The sequence below is a fragment of the Mandrillus leucophaeus genome, unplaced genomic scaffold, assembly GCF_000951045.1.
Source record: "Mandrillus leucophaeus isolate KB7577 unplaced genomic scaffold, Mleu.le_1.0 Scaffold83, whole genome shotgun sequence".
NCBI classification, from domain to species: Eukaryota; Metazoa; Chordata; class Mammalia; order Primates; family Cercopithecidae; genus Mandrillus; species Mandrillus leucophaeus.
In genome coordinates, this window is record NW_012109030.1 from 4,213,918 (window position 1) to 4,234,186 (window position 20,269).

Consider the following 20,269-nt stretch of genomic DNA (forward strand, 5'->3'; position numbering starts at 1 on the left):
CCTGCGGACTCCGTCGCTGGGCCGCGAGGGTGCCCACGACAAGGGCGCGGGCCGTGCTGCCGTCTCAGACGAGCTGCGCCAGTGGTACCAGCGTTCCACCGCCTCGCACAAGGAGCACAGCCGCCTGTCGCACACCAGCTCCACCTCCTCAGACAGCGGCTCGCAGTACAGCACCTCCTCCCAGAGCACCTTCGTGGCGCACAGCAGGGTCACCAGGATGCCCCAGATGTGCAAGGCCACGTCAGGTGAGAAGGGGCGGCCGGGCGCACGTGGGAAGGCCTGGGGGCGAACTGCTCGCTGGTGTCAAGGGCTGCTGCCGGGAGGTACCCTTAGAATTGGGTGCAGTGAGGAACGGGAGTCATTAATTCTGGGAACTCTGCTGTCAGATGCGGGAGACTTGAGGTCTTTCAGGCCTTTGTTGACCCCCTACCCCGCCCCCGCCCTGTTCTTACCCTAATCTTGCATGTAAGGGTGCACTTGATCCTCCAGAGTACACTGGGCCAGCCCCCCCCATTTCTCCTTGTAAGGACAGAAATCTAAGAAACTTAGGTAATGTCTCCGGGTTTATCCAACCAAAGGTGAGTCTTTTACCCTAGTGAGGAGAGTATTCCAGTGAAAGCCCACAGCTGCAGCTTGCAAAGGAAGCTGGGTTGGGGATGGGCTTGGGTCAAGTCTAAAGATTTGGCCAGTGTCTCCCCAGATGGGGGCAGACTGGCTAATAACCAGAGTGCCAGAGCTGGGCGTTTGACAGAATTCTTGACTGCTCCTGGCTTTCCCTTTTTGATGATGATACGCCACAGCCACAAACTATATTTTTGTTAAGTGTCTTCAATATCCTTGATGGTATGTCTGAAAATTTCCCTCATATTCTTGTAGTCAAGAGCATTGGGTGGTATTGAATCAAGTTTAAAAAAAAAAATGGAAGAAACCACCCATTCCTTTAAGTTACATTTAATAACAGTGACAGTGACCAACATGAGCAATTGCCTTGTGCTCTGGTCACAGCACTGGCTTATTAACATATTCTTACCACTCAGAGAGGGACACTGAGAAGAACAGAAATGGTAAACATTGTAAGAATAAAATGAGAGTCAGAAGCAAATGGGAGGAACTCTGAGTCAGGAATTTGGCAAAGATCAGGGGGAACAGTGACCTGAGATAATGGGGGGTTCATCTTTGGGGAACGGGAGGAAATTCTTGGTGCCTGGAGACAGCAGGGCAAAGAGGAAGAACCTGGCTGCCCAGGTGAGCCAGGCTCCGGCATTCTATCCCCACATCCTGGTGGACATGTTTATTAGGGTCCATTGGCCAAATGACAAGCTCCAGAGATCAGGCAATAGTGGGTGTTCTGTGGACTTCAAGGTCCTAGAACCTTCTTTATGCTCCTTCTTCATCTGTAAAATAGCCCAGTGAAATTTGCCATTGACTCCCCAGGAAGATCTTGAGTATGATCATCTGTGACCCTATTAGATAAAGAACCAACGTGTTGTAAATATCTCCAAACAGGAGGGTTTATGTTCTATCAAAATTGCAGCACTTGTCTAGTAGATTTGCTTTATGTAAAGAGATTAGGTAGATCTTTTGGAACATATTTTAGACTAAAATTTTTAAGAAGCTGTATTTGAAGTTTACTGATGGAAAACATTCCATTACCCAAAAAGCAAAGGATGCATTTAAGTAGGATTGACTTCCTACTAAATCTTTCCAACTGGACTTCCATACTGCCTACATCAATAAATGCCTAGTGCTCAGGTTTGGATGAGCTATTAAAAGCCCTGCTCCCTTCAAACTGCACTACAGTAGCAATGATAAGCCTGAAACAGCAGAGAGAACAGGCTCTGAGAACCTTTGTGGATGCCCTCTCTTCACAATGGAGAGAAACAATTTCACAATGGGGCTACACTGAAAATGCCCTGGGGCCAGAGAAATATGTCATCCCTGTATGAGCCCTGCTCAGGTCTCACTCAAAGGACTATGTGGACATCAGGTTCTTTGCTGCTGTTGAAGCTGTCACCATCCCTATGGCCACTTCCTGGTGGCAAAGTGGGGACCTAGGATCCCAGGTCAACTTGACTGAGAATGAAGGTGCATGGTAGTGGGGAGAAAATAGAATTGGTGGGATGCAGAGATGGTTCCCCACTGTGACCATGCCATAGGGATGCCAAGACTCTGCCCTGGGGTCCTTTCCAGTATCCCTGGAAATGGTGACCTCTGGCCACTGGGTTGGTGTCGGCCAACAGGTCACAAGCTCCTCCACCTGTGTCTGATCCCTGTCTGCTCTCTGCCTTTCTTGCACCACCTGCATATAGCTGCCTTACCTCAAAGCCAGAGAAGCTCGACACCGTCAAGTGAAATTGGAGCCACTCCCCCAAGCAGCCCCCACCACATCCTAACCTGGCAGACTGGGTGAGTTCTCCTTCCATGTTCTTCACTGTGTCAGCTCAAAAGAGTGTCACAGATATTCAGATCCTAGTGACATAAGGATAAGTCAGTAAATGGACGATGAGCGTTCATCACTGGGAAGTGTCTTCAAGAGAAGCCCCATGATCCGCTGTCACCCCTTCCTACTCCTTTCCCTGGCTGTGCCTTTATAGAGGTGAATTGTCTGTGTTCTCTTAAAGTAGACGGTGGTCCTTGGGATGTGGGGAGATGGAAGCAGGAAGTGGGACTGTGCTTCTTTGGTCAGATTTCCAGACAGCATTTGATTTCAGTTGAGATTATACCCAGGCACGAATGTCAGGGGGAGAAAGAGAGCTGAAGACAGCAAATACCCTGAGAGGCAGGTGAAACGGCCACTGTCTTAGGATGTCTCAGGATGCAAGAAAAAAGGCTGTGTCCTGGCCAAGCACTTGCCCTTTAGCAACACACAAAGGAGATCAGGCGCCCTGAAGCCTTCAGCGGAAGCTGTACACAGCAAAATAAATGAAACTGACAGGCGGCTCTTTTGATAGCCTGACATGTTCGCCTACAGCATTATCATCTCGGGGCCAGTGAGGCTGTTCTGACCCAGTGGAGGGTCTGGCAGACACAGGTAACCCACCTGCCTCTTCTGTTGCCCCTGAGACATCACTCTAAGTAGATGTTAGGTTCTGTCAACATCTGTTGGTTAGAGGAGTAAGGAGTTCCCCCTTCCTCGGTTTGTCTGGTTCCTGGTTTAGTGGAGCATCAGGGGGATGTCTGGGAAAATCTGACAACTGGCTGTAAGTTGAATCATGAGAAAAGCACAATTCCAGAATTGGCTCTAATGTCTGCCTTTCAGGCTCTCATACTTGGCCTTTTTTTTTTTTTGAGATGGAGTCTCACTCTGTTGCCGAGACTGCAATGCAGTGGTGCAGTATCAGCTCACTGCAACCTCCACAGTTCAAGTGATTCTCCTGCGTCAGCCTCCCTAGTAGCTGGCATTACTAGTGTGCATGACCACACCTGGCAAATTTCTAGTAGAGACAGGGTTTCACCATGTTGGCCAGGCTGGTCTCGAACTCCTGACCTTAGGTGATCTGCCCACCTCGGCTTCCCAAAGTGCTGGGATTACAGGCACTGGCCAGCATTTTTGTTCCTGCAGGTTTATCTGTAGTAATTTTTTACACAAGGTTTTCTGGAGCCTTCATTTTTGGTAAGAGAGAAAGGGTTCTAACACTGAGTGCTTGCTGTGTACTCAAAGGCTGGGAGCAGCTTCTAACACACAGCTCATATAATCCTTATCGTCCCCTGGCAACAGAAATACCCAGACGTTTTAGTTTCATAGATGAGGCTCAGAGGAACTAAGTGCCTGGCCCAAAGTCTGACAGCTGGAGGGAGCTGGAATCCTAGCTCTGCCCTCTGTGACCCCAAACCCTGTCTTTTCCCATTATACCAGTAGTTATACCGGTAGTTAAGTGTGGTCCCAAAGCAGCAGCACGTGAGAGCCTCACCCAGGATCTTATCAGAAATGCAAATTCTCAGGCTCACCTGTAACCTAAAAAAATCCATAACTCTGGGGGTGGAGCCCAGCAGGCTGCTTTCTGATAAGCCCTCCAGGTGATGCTGACACACACTCAAGTTTGACTATCACTGACCAATCCCATGCTGCCTCTAATTCCTTTTAAAATAAGGGAAACTGGAGCCCCCAACTCGCTATTCCTGTGTCTACTCCTACTTCTTGGGCTGTCTGTCGGGCAGTAGCTGCCCCTCTGTCCTTAACTCGATCATTAACACCTACTCACGTACCACCCACACCCCAGCTCTCACCTGTGTGGCCAGGCAGCCTCTGCAAGGTTTAGGGTCTAAGAGTCTCACCAAGATTAGCTCATAAAAGAATGACACATCTTTCATATATATAATACATACCTCCAGTGACTAAACAAGAAACTTAAGATCCCTCTGTAGATCTTTTCTGAATCATGCCCAGTCTCACCCGATCCAAATATATGATTGTATTTGGCAACAGGCTCTGAAATGTACAAGCACTCCTCAGGGTCCTACGCATATAAGATGGTCTTGAAACTTGCCTATTTCACCATCTACAACTAGTGAGGACTCAAGACAAATCTGAAACAAAACAGCTATTTTGGTTCTTGCGTAAACTCTTTGCTATGATGTGACACGAAATGAGGCCAGGGTAAAAAGTGCCAAAGAGGGCCCATCCCTCCTAACAAATTACGTCTTTGACTCAATTATGGGGACTGAAAGTACTGCATGACTTGTATGATCTGTTGCTAACTCAGGTATCTAATCGGTGGGCCTTTCGGATGTATTACTAAGCTGCTAATCGTGTCTGTGTCAGTTTCTCTCTGTAACATGACCTCTCTTCTCTTCCTCTTCCTGCTTTCCTTTGTTCAGAGAAGCAACAGAAAACTCACCCATTCTGGATGGGTCTGAGTCTCCACCTCACCAAAGTACTGATGAATAGAGGTACCGTAAGAGGAGTTTTGTTCCTACTGCCCATGAGTCTGTGGTCCCACATGTGCTGCATGTGTGTTGCTTTTCTCCGTATCACCGTTTCCACAAGGATACATCTGAATGCTGTATTTATGCCTTATTTCCAGATACTTACATCAGATGTTAGATATTCCCAACACTGCTTCCCAGAGTCTTGTTCTGTTGCCCAGGCTGGAGTGCAGTGGCATGATCTTGGCTCACTGCAACCTCTGCCTCCCAGGTTCAAGCGATTCTCCTGCCTCCCTAGTAGCTACAGGTGCACACGTGGCTAATTTTTGTATTTTTAGTAGACACGGGGTTTCGCCATGTTGGCCAGGCTACTCTCGAACTCCTGACCTTGTGTGCCTGGCCCCAAAGTATATTTTAGACTCACTATGTTCTACCTATATTCAAATATTTGTAGACATTTTACTGTTAGTAATCAGTGTCCCTGAAAAGAACAGCATCACTGCAATGTAAGTTTCAAAGCACCAAGGGCAGACTGAGTTGATCCAGAAGCACCCCCATCATTTCATCCCAGCATTCTTAACAGCTGTGCTGAGTACCAAAGGCTATGAGCACTGCTTTTCGAAATGTCCATAAGCCAGCATTTTTATTGCTACCACCATCACCCAGGAGCTCGTTAGAAAGTTAGACTCCTGGGCACCACCCTGGCCTACTGAACCTAGTGTGCATTTAACAAGATTCCTGAGTGAATAAAATGCATGTCGAAATTTGCAAAGCACAGAGGCAGAAAACACCTGGTCTGGTTCCTAGCCCCAGGACCCTTACAGTCTATCAGGAGATATACGAGGAGCATGAGAAACTGCCACACTTATGTATTCAGTGCTCTAAGACTTAGAAACAAAACGCTGAGAGGATTCAGAAATGCAAGGGTCACTTTTGAGTTCATGGAGATGTTATGTGAGCCTGGCTCAGAAGCCTGCGGTGGGAGGAGGGGGTTGAGACAGGGAGAGACCATTCCAAGTGCAAAAACACGGATGCACAGACAAGGGTCAGGGCTGGTTAACAGAGAGTCTTGTTTCCCGTAGAGAAAAAACTGGACTTTTGACAAGCACGGACAATATTGCAAAGTTAGCAGATGGGGAATCAGGGGACAGGGACTTAGGCTTTGGAAGGAAGGTAGACCACCCCCCGGCCAGTGCCAGAAAAAAGAAGAGATTTTGAGATAGGATGATGTCATGAGAGAGCAGTATTTTTGAAGTAGGAAGAATGGCCTTTTTCTCCCCCAGTATGGGAGGGCCAATCATCTCATCTGCTAAGGTGATGGAGGTAGGGATGATAGCCAGAACTAGAATTAACCAGGTTTGAAAGAGCTGCTGTGGAAATGTAGGCACATCTGCTTGAAATATCTACATGCATACATGTGTGCACATGCAGGGACACACCTACATATACTGAGCAACAGCACCTTCCCAGACCAGGTAAGACAGGATGCCTCTAGAGGGCCTCGTCCCCAACTGCAGGACTATTCAACAACCCAAGTATGTGCTACCAGTTGTTTTGTAAGTTATACATTTACAAAAATAATTCAGTTTGAAATTCCTCCCTCCCAGCAGCCCCACCTCCCTATGCCAAGCACTTATAAACCACATAATCCTGTGAGATGTGGGTGAATTTGCCATCTGTCTGGTATCAGAGGGCCCCTGGCTAGTATGATTTGCAGGCCACACGTCTCTGAGCATAGTGCTGGGAAAGCGCATTCTTCCTGTGGAAAGCCCCCACAGGCACTGGCCCTCACAGATTCTGACGTTGTCACTTCTGTGACCCAGACCGCCCAGTGCTAAGCTGCTCTGCTGGGTCACAGTTTAAAGAGCACAGCTACATCTTCATCCTGCCCCAGCTCATGGTCCAGTGAATGACGGACTTAGCTTTACTAGGGCAACTATTTAGTGCCCCATTTGTATTATTCATGAAGAATAAATGCTTCCTAAATGGTCTCTCTCATTAATTTTGCTTTCGTAGCACATGGCATTCCTTGACTATTACCCTAAAATTGAATTTGTACTGAAAGGCTTAGCTGAGCAGCCAGAACAAGGGTCTCTTCCCCTAACTTGAGAATAAACTTGAGAATAAGAGACCAATACATGAAGCAACATTTATAGCTTTAAAACTACCTTACATACTTCAGTAATGATGGGGAAGCACTAAGAAAGATTCTGTGTTTAAGACATCACAATTTTGGAAAAATACATCTTCACCTCTTTTCCTCCAGCTCTAGTTTCCTCCAAGGCAGGAGCAGGCCAGGGTTTCCATACTGTGGCCCCTCGGGGAGCCACCTGAGAACCAAACCACCGATCCAGCATCTCCCACCCCATCATCCAGATCCCAATGCCCTGTCATGTATGGGTTCTGTGACCCAGAAGGAGAACAGCACAGGGTTAGGCTAAGGGTTAGGCTCTTCACATACCGAATAAACCACCACAGGAACCCTTAATCTCATCTACTGCCTTATCCAGTCACTGCTTTGAACTCGGTGGTCTCCCCTTGAGTCTTTATGATCAATACATAGTGGACTTTTAGTCCCTGTGAAGCAGGTTATATTGTCACAATTATTACTCAACTTTAACAGTAATAGTTTGAACCAGAAACTGTTCAGGATCCAACATACAAGATAAGTCAACCTCATTGTATAATATTAGCCTATTTGAGAGTGTTTTTCAAAGTGTGTTCTGTGGATCTTCATAGGTGATACTGTTCCAGAAGTTCTGGGGCAAACAGTAATCCAGGACTTCTCAGAACCTTTAATATATACATTTACATTTCAGGCCTCTGAAAGGCAGACTCCTCAAATGTATTTATCCATGGAATCTTTTTTTTTCCCCTCAGAGCAACTCACAGGACTACTTTGGGAAACACTGGCTACAGTGGTTCCTTAGATCTCATGAAGCCCCTTAGGGAAGTTTTGTCCCAAACAGACCCAGATCATGTTCGTGTTAGAAACAAACATTTCATCAACAGTTTAAGAAACTACTTACATGTGCCAGTATTTGTTAGTTACATATGAAAAACTCAGTTTAACAAGCATAAGCAAACAAGAGCATGTACCGGCTGATGTCACTGGAGCCTGGGCTGGCTGGGTCTCGTTCCATCTCTAGCTCTGCTTCCTCCTCCTGTTAACTTCGTTCTCGGGAGGAAATGACATCTCTGTGGTTTCAAAGCTGCTCAGGCACATGGCCATCTTTGAACCAGGGATTGTGATCGGGGGACTCTCATTGGCCCGGCCCCACTGGGTTCCTTGTCCCCTGGTCCCCCCGGGAGTGAGGATGGCAGCATGGTGGAGAGCACCACCAGGACCACATGGAATTAGGGAGAGATTGTCCCCCTAGGAGAAACATAGGACCCCTGGAGGGCCCAACCACCTCTCCCCTTAGAAGTTTTTCAGTCACGCACAATTTCAAAAGTCAGCTTAGGGTGGAAAGAAAGTTTGCAGGACAGATGTCCCAGAAACGTCCACTTACCACCTACATATAGTAATACCCGTGGCCAGTGTCATAATCAAGGGCCTTTTCTTACTTTACTTCTGAAGCTGGTTTATTTCTGGTGCTCCAAGCACAGGACTCTCATTAAAATCCACCAGTATGTGCACAGATGCCTTGGGATTTTCCAGCTTTCGTGGATTTTCAGGCCAGATAAGAAACATTTACAACATCCAGTTGTTCCTAGAGAGGTTAGCAAATGAAACAAAGCTGGGGATGACTGCTGATTCTCAGTCGTGAAGCTGTGTTTGGTACTGAAATGCTCCTAAAACTCACCTGCTCCGAACTACATTGGGTTAGGGTCCCCTCCTGTCACCCATCTCTCTCCACTCCCCTAGCACTCCCTACGGGGAGATCAGTTGCAGGAGACGAATTCAACGGGCTCATTCAGGATCATTGGAGAGAGGCTGTTTTTCCTAATCATGATCCCTAGTAATGACTATCGGCTTCCACCTATCTATGATTGCTTCTCGAGATTTAAGAATTACTTCTACCCAACCTAAATGGTGATACCAACCTAAAATACTTAAAAAAAGAAAAAAAAAAAGCCTTTTATTTTCTTCTATAGACTTTCTTGTATATTTTAAATGAACACACTTTTATAATTACAAAACAATACATGTTATTTAGAATAAAGCAACGTCACCATTTAAACTTTTAAAACACAATTCAAAATACCACCACAGTTTCACTATAGGGAAACCTCACATTTCGAATGTTCTTCCAGGACAGAATGAAAATGTCCTAGTGACATCTGGTTAGCCCTGGGGTCTCACGGAGGACAACCCCGGCAGCTGTCCCGTGGGAAAAGTCCCCTGAGGACAGCCCGGAGGGTCTGGCTTCAGCTGCATCTGAGGATCACCTGGTGGGAGCTTTGGCAGCTCCCAGCGCTCAAACACACCCCAAACCAATTAGGCCATTGTCTCCCGAGGCGGGGCCCAGGCATGAGTATTTCTGAGAGTTCCCAGGTGCTCCCTGGATGCAGCCACGTTGAAGAACCAGCGCACTGAGTAAGCATTACCTTACGTTTTCCTTCTTCACAAATGCTCTAGGTTTCAGGCGGCCCCTTTGTGTGGATTCTGGGGCCTTCTGGCAGGCCTTCTGGCAGCACTGTTGAGGGTCTCAGGCCTCACTGCTCTGAACAGGAAAGACTCGTGATTAGCACAGGGCCCTGTCAAGGTGAACACATCCTTCTCAGTCTAGGCCTGGCTGAGCCCATCCTCCTCCACTAACTGTCTCATCTCCTTTCTTGGGCCTCCCACAGGAGCTACAATGATAGCTGTTTCCTGGATTCCTCCCTCTATCCAGAACTAGCTGATGTCCAGTGGTACGGGCAGGAAAAAGCCAAGCCCGGGACCCTCGTGTGAGCCAGCCCGGCCTAATCTGACCGCCTCAACGCCATTCTGAGATCACCTCACTGCCTCTCATTTGCCTTACCCAGACGCACCGTCACCCTGCACCAGCTTCGGCCCTCAGCACTTTTTTTCTCCTGTCTCCGCATTCCCTCCCCCTCGAAAACCTGACTGAGGAGACACTCTGGAAGGTTCCGGTCCCACTGTGTGTCCCCTGGCGCTCTTGCCCATGGAGAGCCAGACACCAATCCTCAATGGCACCTTGGTGGCTTCCCTCTGCCATGACAGCCCCTAGGCCAGGAACCGTCAGGGGGGCCGGCTGGCATCCAATTCCTGCGGACAAGTAGCATTGGGAGAGAACAAGAAAGGGGACTTGAGTTACAGGGTGACCCAGAAAGACGGTCAGCTGTGTCCAGCCTGCCACCCGTACGTAGGCCAATCAAGCACTTCATGAAGAGGAGGCCTCGTGGCATATTCAGTTTACACCTGAAATATTCCTCAATGGGACAGCTTGTGGGGAGTGGCTGTGGGGGAAGGGGAGGATGAGAAAGGAAGCTCTCGACACCAGAGATGCATCGGAGGACCACGATCAGTTCTATGCTGCCAAAGATTAAAAATAAATAAAAACATAAAAAATTAAGAGGGGCCAAGAGGAAGACATTCTTTCTGCAAGGAAATTTCGTTTAAATTCTGAACTACTACTACACATAAGTGTAAGTCAACCCTGTGTAAACTGGTGTCCTCTCTCTAGCCCTCTCCCTTACTGGCCCACGTCTCTCTCCGTAGAGGGCCTGAGAAACTGCCCCAATGCCACGGTGAAGACGAGGGAGTCTTGGCTGGCATTGCCGACTCACAGCCGCCATCCATCTGGACACAAAGGAAGAGAGACCCGCAGGAGTCATGGAGGGCACCGTTAGCCCCGGTCCATGCAGGGGGTTCAGCCAAGCCCAAGACTCAACGCTGCTTTCCTTTCAGGATTTGTAGTAACATAAGGTGATAATGGCCAAAAGTGGTTCTCTCTCATTAAAACAAACCAGTAAAAGCGTATCCTATTTTTTTGCACAAGGTGTTTCATTTTCTTTTTTATGGGAAACCAAGGGAAAAGCACATTGCGATCCATTCAGTGTTTAACTGTTGTGGCTCATTTTCTGTTCGTTAGCACTTGTGTGACAAAAGAGCTCAGATCCGACTTCTCCCATGTGTCACTTATTCCAAGAACCCAACTATGCCCTTAGGTAGAAAGATTTGACTCATGTGTCTACTAGCCAACAGGCAGAGCAGGGTTGAAAAAAATACCAGCTCCCAAAGGGCCCATGTGTCCACATCATCACTTACTGTCATGCACCACATTTGTGTGCAGATACCAAAAGAGGAAAGAAGACAAAAATTAATGTGTGGGAGCTGCACGTTTACATGTGTTTTAAGCTACACTTCAAACACAACTGGAAAGCCATCAATCTTCAAAGGCCTCAAAAATACTTTTATAATAACAAGTGCACAACTTTAGTTGGGTTATTCAAGATGGCACAAAAAGGTTTCCGCAGAGGTGGTGTTGCTGTGCTTTGGGCGCAAGTGGTTGGGGGGTGGGGGGTGGGGGTGGAATTTTTTTCTCACTCTAATGACTTCCTATTGGAAAGACATTGACAGCCAGGGACAGGAGCCAGGGTGGGAGTAGTTTTGTGGGAAAGCAGAACTGAAGTTAGCTTAAGCATAAAAAGAAAAGAAAAATCTTCGCTTTTCATGTATGTGGAATCCAAGAATAACCATAGGCTGTACCAGACCAGGAGGGTAAGGATGGATACTAAAACGAAATAAATACCAAGGTATTCCTTCTGCTGCAGCCTGGAGACCACCGAGAGTCAAGCTGGGGCGCACACACCTGGCCGGGACAAGGCGGGCCGTGGCCTCCTCCACCAAGTCTCTGTAGACGATTCAGGGCCTGCTTTCCCCAGCTCCATGCATGGCTAGACTGGTGATTCCAGCATGCAGAAGGGATTAATATTCCCAGAACGCTTTAAGTGTACACCTGCAGGACAAATAGAAACCGGTTATGATATTATTAAATGATTCTAGGGATTCATTGGGGGATTTTTTTTTTTTGCTTTTATTTTCATGGTTAGAGCTACAAAGAGCAGTGATTTTTTTTTTCTCCCTTCCCCATTCAGAAACATGATACATAGGGCCATTTTTCTTTCTCCCAAAGAAGATTCATGAAGAGTCAGACTGAACTGTGTGCAACACGAAAAGTCAAAAGGGAAAAGGAAGGTGATGAGGTTACGTGGTTACAGGTTCTACACCATGCAGAGTAGCTTGAAATCTAGTCTGGAGAAAACCGGATCAAGATTCTAGCCCACTTGAGTTGCAAGGAATGAGAGGCAAAAATTCTAAAGACTTGGGTTATGTTTTCAATTCGGGGGACAGAGAGAAATGGAGTGGGAACAGGAATTACAGTTCCAGCAAACATCATGATAGTCTGGTAGTCAAGACAGAGATTAAGTAAAACAGGTTTTACTGTTTAGCTGAGTTCAGTTAATACAAAATGTACATAAAACGTTAGTCCTTTGAGACTGACATGATTAATGATCAGTGTGGTGGGAAATGATGTAGTTATTGTACACAAGCACTTGCAAACTCTTTATCCCTATTCCTTTAAAACAAAATAAGGTGAAATATGAAGTCCCTGGTCTGATATAAAGCCCCTATTGGATTCTTCGGATACGTAAAAGAAATGGCCTGTTTCAGCCAGAAGACTGGTGAAAACTCATACATCAGACTTATGTTGTGAGCCAGGTTGATTTTTTATTTTATTATATGCAGGTGAGTGTTGAAACTGTTAAAATTCCAATTTGTTTTCATTCAGTATTAGTTTAGTTCTAAATATAGCAAACCCCATCCAGGTGCTATCAGACGACCAGTTACTGCTTAGTTAACTAGGTGTAAAGTTTTACATATACATTAATGTCAATAGTTTATTACAAGTTGTGTAAAATGGAGTCTAGTTTAATAATGGGGGAAAAAAGATTAGGTTGCTCCTGAAACTGACTGTAGAGCATGTAAAATGATTTTACTGGATTCTGTTCAACTGTAATCAATGAAAAAGATGTACGTTGTAGACAAAGTTGCAGAATTAAAAAAGAAATCTGCTTTTAATTTATTCTTTTTGTATTAAGAATTTGTATAGTACCTTTACATTTTGCAAAACAGTGTTGTCAACACTTATTAAAGCATTTTCAAAATGAAAAGATCCCAGTTGCCTCCTGGAGATTTTGTTTGTTTGTCTGTCAGCGATAAATGCCTGTGTGTGCTCCGGGAATCTGTAATTCAGGTGCTTGTGTCCTCAGTGGGTTCCTTTACTAAAGTCAATCTGTAGATAGTATTTTTATGGCCTTGCTAGATGATATAGAGAAGCTTGGTTTGTTCAGCAGAGGCAAATTCCCTCTTATTCTAGTTTCCTTTTGTTAACTGTACAAGATAATATTGTCTAAATTATGTATTCCTCCTACTACAAAAAAAGACTTGAGGTTAGAGGTCTTTATGAGGATACTATCTCAGCTTTTGCATCACTGTTCACTGCAAACAGCTGCCCATGTTGTGATATGTTCCAGCATGTGTGCTGTCCCCACAGGACAGTCCACAGCAGAAGGAGCAATGAAGGAAGCTAGGCTTTGAGGGATTGTCTTTAGTCTCTCCATGTTGTCCCTCGTTCCATGTAGGATGCAGAGGGTCACTCTCACAGGCTGCTCAGGCTCTCTGTGACTAAATTAACCCTCTGTGCTCGCACTGCAGCTCAAACCCTGCCACTGACTCTCTAAATCACATCACCAGAGCAAGTGCCTACTGGGACTGCAAGTACAGAGTCCCTGACTTATGGATGAAATGATGACTGGCTGACTTGAATAGCGACTGCTGCAATCAAATCCCTGGCCCCCTAACTTAATAGGCATCTCTTCCTAGCAAAACTGGAAGTCTGGCCTCCAATAGCATCCCTGGATGAAAAGCTCCTGGATGGGAAGCCTTGCAGAAGCCTTGGCCGCTAGAGCCAGTTGATGCTGCCAAAAAGGAAAACAATCCACTGAGAATCACATCTGGATGTAAGCCCACCAAGAGAGTGTTCTCTACTTCCTACACCCTAAAAACTGCCCGTTGGAGAGCCAGAAGCCCCTCTCCTTGGGGAAGCAACCAGGTCATCTCAAAATCATCTACACTTGAAAAAAGGGAAAGGGACCTCATGTAAGTCTTTTACATGTAAATATGTCACAGCTCAGTAAATTAACCTATTATCTTCTCATTAAGCTCTACCACACGAAAGCAACTGGTAGATAGGAAGATCCTCTTCCCATTTCTTTCCCACTCCTTCCTACTTTTCACCTCTTCATCTATCAATCTGTTTATCTAGCTCCCCTTTCACTGTGCCAAAAAAAAGTGATTCCAAACAGTTGATTATTAGAGAACACAAAGTGAACACCCCACTCCTGGTAGAACATATTGCAAACAACCAGCTCTTTATTTTCCCAGAATACCAGTTCAGAAAGGCTCTATGTAAAACTCTCTAAATATAGCAGTGTGAAGTCATCACTGATGAGAGCCAGCAGGCAGACAATGGGTCTCCAACACAGTCATTTCATCGCACATTTGGTGCAGAGTTCCAGTTCTTAAAAGCTGACTCTCATGGATGAGACAAACAGGCACACAACCACATATATGGGGAAAGGAGGACACTAACATTAAACAGGAGGAAGAGATTAAAATTATTCCCAAGGATAAGAGATCAACAGGGCATCTCTCATTGGTTACCTGAGTTGAGTGGTCAGAGATGGCAGGGAAAAAGTAGAAGAGCTGCAGAGGTATAACCTTTATGCCTTGCACAAAGTCATGCTCCCAGCAAAGTCGGTATCTACTTCGGCAACAGCTGAAGAACCTGCACTGCATTCGGAAGAATAAAACAATGTGGAGAGTAATCTCAAGAGTCCACGGGATTATAATGGCACCAAGATTGATTTTTTAAATCAGAAACACATTTCTACCTTCATAAATTTTTTTCTTCCCAGGTTATTTTTTTTTTCTTTCTTTTTTCCTTTTTTTTTTAACCCCCTTCCATTTTTTTTTTCTTCCCTTCCCACTCTACTAAATCCACTCTTGCCAAGGTCAATGACAACTCCCTGCAATGCCAAATCCAATGGTTCACTCGCTGTTCTCATTTAATATCACTTGCCAGCAACACTTTCTGGGGTGTGAAGAAGTGGGACAGTTCATTGAAACACTTTCTTCACTGAGATGTCAGGATGCCACATTGTCCTGGTTTTCCACCTGGTTTCGCAGTCCAGGGCTCTCCTTTTCAATCTCCTTGGTAGTTTTTCTTCCCTGGCTTCTTAACATTGGAGTGTCCCCAGGCTCAGTCCTTAGACTCCTTCCCTTTATTATTGACAACTATTCCTTAAACTTCCCATCTAGTCTCATGGCTTTAAATGCCATCTTTACAATGATGACACCTATATTTATCCCTATATCCTAGACCTCTCTAAAAGTTGCACATCCCATTGCCTACACAACATCCCCACGTGGATGTCTAATGTGCTAACATGTCTTGAACTAAACTCCTGACTGTCCCCTCCAAACCTCACCATGAATGGCCCTACCCAGCTTAGTTACAGGCAACTCTAGGCCTTCCAGTGCTCAGGTCAAAACTCTTGGAATCATTCAAGCTTTCTTTTTCATCAGCTTTCCTTTCCCCACACCTCACATCTGCACAAACAAAACAGATGCAAATTCCCTGCCCTTATAAGACTTAAATTACATTGGAAGTGGAGGGGGCCAATAGAAAGTAAATTAGATAACATAATAGATAAGAAAGCAGGCCAGTGGAAGATTTAGCCTATGACAGAAAGAGGAACAGCTTTTTCTCCAAATCAAGTAAGACAAGATGCTGGTAGGTTTGGAGGTAGAAATAGACCCTTAAGATTGCCTCCATATTCAAATTGTATGAGAAGGGTAGGTGAGGCCACCCTCCAAGTGAGATGAAAAGGAGGCAGCAGGGTAGGATCAGGAGAGAGCAGAGGTATCAGGAGAGCTATGGCAGGCAGGATCTGGCTGACATCGGACGCTTAGATTGTGAATTTTCTCCAGAGCAGTTACCGTCATGTCAGAGCACGGGAGGAGAGAGGTTGGAATGATTCTGGCTTGGGTGCTGTCATCGGGTGTGGCAGGACAACAAAAGCATGTGAGAGCAAAAGGGACTGGAGGGTGACTGAAATGATGATAATGGGATCCAGACTGACTTTATAAAGAGAAAACGGAAGCTGAGAAGGTGCTATTAGGTAGGAGAAAACAGACTGAATGGACAGAGGTCTCGAGGAGACTGAGGAACAGCAGGGTGGGAGTGAAGGAGGGAGCAAGGAGAGGTCTTTATGACCAGGGTGTAGGTAAAACATTAGTTTCCCCTAATCTTGCAGCTATCCCCATGGGGGTGAATCACATCATCTAGGGAGGGATCCCTATGTTGTGTTGAGGAAAGCTAGTGGAAAATTTCACCTGAGCTTGGGATTGCATAGAAGAGGACCTGGGTCTCATGGCTGTTTTCCAGGAGCTGAAAACCTGGGTGCCTGTTCTATCTCGAACCAAGACCACAGCAATTATTCTAAGGGAGATGATTGAAAAAACAACCGTCAACCAGATAGTCAAGAGGTGGGAGGCAAAAAGGGGACTCTCAGGTATCACAGAGAGAACCACAGTAGGAAGTCACCACGCTTAGGGCTGGGAACCAGAGGCAAGTCTGGGATCATTCAAATGTGGAAGCTTTTCCAGGAGCTGGGAGTGAAACCTCTCAGGAGTGGACACCACTGTCCTGGTACCGGCACCTCAGAAATGTGGGGACTCCACAGAGCTCGGATTCAAACCTCTGAGGAGGGGCACCGGCTGATGGTGCTGTGATCTTCGAGTGGAGCGATGACGCTGTTCTACGAGTGTGGAAAACTGCACCCTGGAACCCACTATTCCTCCAGGAGTGAACAGCCACTGCTTAGCTTCTGGAGAACCACGGCTGTGCCATCGTTGTTAGAAACAGAAAGCAAACAGAAAGGGGGAGCTCCCTTCTTCCTGCCTCCAGGTTCCAGTCTTTCGTGTCCAATCCTGGTGGACCCTAACAAAAAGCTCTCCAGCAAAGGATAGATGTGGTTTGCAGAGTCTCATGACAAAGCAGAGTGTGAAGATATGTTTGGAGCTGAGACAACAGCCTCACAACCAGCACCCCTACTGACCAGAAATTGGGCCCTTATCCTCTCTGAGTCCTGGCTAGACATTCCTAATTAAGGGATGAACAGGCTCTAAAATCTCAAAGAGACCTCTAAAATCTACTGCTATACTATTTAAAACAAGCTAATTTGTAGCTTTTTAATTTTTAAAAAACTCCATAAAGGACAAAAACACAAGCACTTTTTTTTGGCCCATGTTAGCGTAACGTGAGTTGCTATCTCAGAAGGAATTGTAGTAATAACAAGTCAAAGCATATCAAGCTGCTTTTCCCAAAATGATGAAATCACAATCATGTATTTTCTCAAGTATCTTTCACATCTGTAACAGATATTCAGTAGACAGTTTAATTCTCTCAAAGTCTCTTCTTATTCTGATGGAGATTTAGAGAGAATGCAAGAGGAATCAGAGCTAAATGCTTTTGTCCAATAAATTGAGTGATTCAGAATCTTGATGACAGGGCAGAAGAACTCCTTTTGGCATCTGCTCTAGTCCCTGGTTGTCCTTGAGGTGCTTTTAACATCAGTTCCATCTGTGGCTTTTCTGTAACTGAAATCACAATGTACCAACATCCACAGAACCAATTCAAGTAAATGTTATCATACCTATTTTATCTTAGGAGGATGTGGCAAAGTCCGATTTTATTCCAGTTGAAATTAACAAAGACCTCAGCACCAAGGCACACTTGCCACAAGTCACTTTTGAAAGTGACTTTGAAAGTCAATAAGTTTGACTTAGTGATTTTGAAAGTCAGTAAGTTTGAGTAATGCATATATTGCTTAGGGACTGAGTTCAACAAAATATAAGGGAAATCCAACTGTGGGAGCTTACCCAATACTGTTCTCATATAACATGAGGCCCAGAGGAAGGCAGCTGTGATGGTTAATTTTGTGTCAACTTGACTGGGGAATATGGTACCCAAATACTTGGTGAAACTCCCAAACGTATCTTGGATGTTTTTGGATGAGATTAACATTTGAATTGGTAGACTGAGTAAACAGACGGCCCTCCTCGTGCACACGGGCATCATTCAATCCATTGATGGCCTGAATAGATCAAAAAGGTGGGGTAAAGGAGAATTAGCTCTCTCTACACTCCAGTCTGCCTGCAGACTAGAATTACACCATCAGATCTCCTGGTTCTCAGGCCTTTGGACTTAGACTAGAACTTACACCATTGACTCTCTTGGTTCTCAGGCCTTTGGATTCAGATAGGAGCTACACCACAAGCTTTCCTGGGTCTCCAGCTTGCAGGGTGCAGATCACCGGACTTCTCAGCTTCCATAACTATATCAACCAATTCCTTATAATAAATCTCTCTCCCTTCCCCACAACAACTTTCTTTCTCCCTCTCTATCACCTATCTCTTCTGTTTTTCTGTAGAACCTTAAAAGAGCAGTTCATGCTTTATACAAAATGATTTCATGATGCCATAAAAAAAAAACCAAGCTTTATCTTCTGCTCTGCCATCTTTAGCACGTCTTCATTGTCAAGATTGCAGGATGGCCACCAAGCATTTACACATCATGATCACAGGCAAAGGACAAAATATGTATGTCAGCTAAGTCTTTCTCTTAGAAAAGCAACAGGTTTCCAGGAAGTCCCACTCACCCACTGACCTGTATCTGTATCTTCTTGGCAGGACCACGTCACATGACCAACCCTAACTGCAAAAGGTCCTGGGAGGACAAGTTGTTTTAACTGTGCACATTACAGTTCTAAACAAATTAGGGCTCTGTTAGTAGAGAAGGAGAGAGAATGAAAGTTGGGTAAGCAACTAGTAGTGTCTACACCACACATATAGAACATGAACTTGCACAACAAAAGAAGCAAAACAAAAGTAGCCATGTCTCAAACGAAATAATCCAATACAACATTTAACAAAAAAAGGGCAAACATTCACATAATTTCCTCTTCTCACAAATCTTACACTCTTAAACATGCCACTATGATGACATCATTAAACAAGAGAACAAGAGAAAGAATTGTTATTTAAGCTTGACATATGATTTGATTTTTAAAATCTATCAGGCAAAGATAGTTGGCAAAGGTTATGTCAGTATCTGAGTCAGTCATAAGATTATTTCTCCAATGCATAAAAAGTAACCTGGCACAAAGGGAGGCCACCGAGGGAGAGGTTTATTTGCAATACAGATATCTAGCCAGAATACAGAAAGTATTCAAATCAGAAAGTACCAAATCAGTGAGAAAAAAGCAGGCAATTCAGTAGGGGAAAAATGGACAAAAGTTAAGTATTGAACAGGAACTTCACAAAAGATAATATCCAAATGGCCATTAAGCATATAAAGAAGGTACTCAACTATATTAGTCATTAGAGAAATGCAAATTAAAGCCACAACGTGACAGCATTCTGACTACCAGAAGGGCTAAAATGAAAATGACAGAGGATATATCAAGTGTGGCAAGGAGGCAGAGTAACTGCAACTCTCAAATCCTGCTGTGGGACTGTGTAAACTGGTATAAGCCCTTTGGAAAACTCTTTGACAGTAACTCTAATGGCCAAGTTTATACATACCTTATGTCCCAGAAATTTCATACCTTAGTATATATTCTTGTGAACATAAATATAGAAATTTATATTCACCAAGAAACACACATAAAACATACATGCAAAAACCAGAAACAACTCACGTGTCCATCATCAGTAGAATAAATTGTGAGAGACCGCATCAAGAAGACTGAAAAACCACAACTACACACAGTGGGGATGAATAAGTATCAGAACCCCTATACTGAGCGAAAGAAGTCAAGCACATACTGTTTGATTCCATTTATAGACAGGCAAATTTTTAAACACAGGCAAACGAGGTTCTTTTTTTGGAATGATCAAAGCATCCTAAGACTGTGGTGATGGTTGTATAACTCTGAATATACTAAAAACCTTTGTACACTTTAAATGGGTACAACTAATGGTATGGGACTTACACGTCCGTAAAGATTTTTTTTTAAATTATGATGTTAGAAATTAGGACCATGGCTATGACTAGAAGAGGGCATGAAGAGATTTCTGGGGAGTTAATAACAGTTACCTTTTCTGATTTGGGTGCTAGTTACTTTGTTTACTTTGTGAAAAACCTATCATGATGTGGTACTCTAGTGATTTTCTGTATGTATGTTATACTGCCAATAAGAAAACTTACATTCAAAGAAATGTAATTTAGCACTGAGTCTTAGGAAATAATTTTCAAAGGGCCAAACCACTGTCCTCTCAACAGACACTTGATGCATAACACTAGACTCCTTGCAACTTTTCTTG

General features: G+C 44.8%; 1 protein-coding gene across 1 annotated transcript in view; it reads left to right on the forward strand.

The window, feature by feature from the left end:
• The window catches only part of FRMD4A (FERM domain containing 4A), a 221,993-nt gene extending 209,001 nt beyond the window's left edge, over window positions 1–12,992 (forward strand). Inside the window, exons 20-22 of the mRNA XM_011968152.1 lie at window positions 1–245; window positions 2,310–2,406; window positions 9,661–12,992. Of these exons, the coding sequence (XP_011823542.1) occupies window positions 1–245; window positions 2,310–2,406; window positions 9,661–9,763 (445 nt within the window). The 3' untranslated portion in view covers window positions 9,764–12,992. The remainder of the gene's footprint in view (window positions 246–2,309; window positions 2,407–9,660) is intronic.
• The last annotated feature ends 7,277 nt before the right edge of the window (window positions 12,993–20,269 follow it).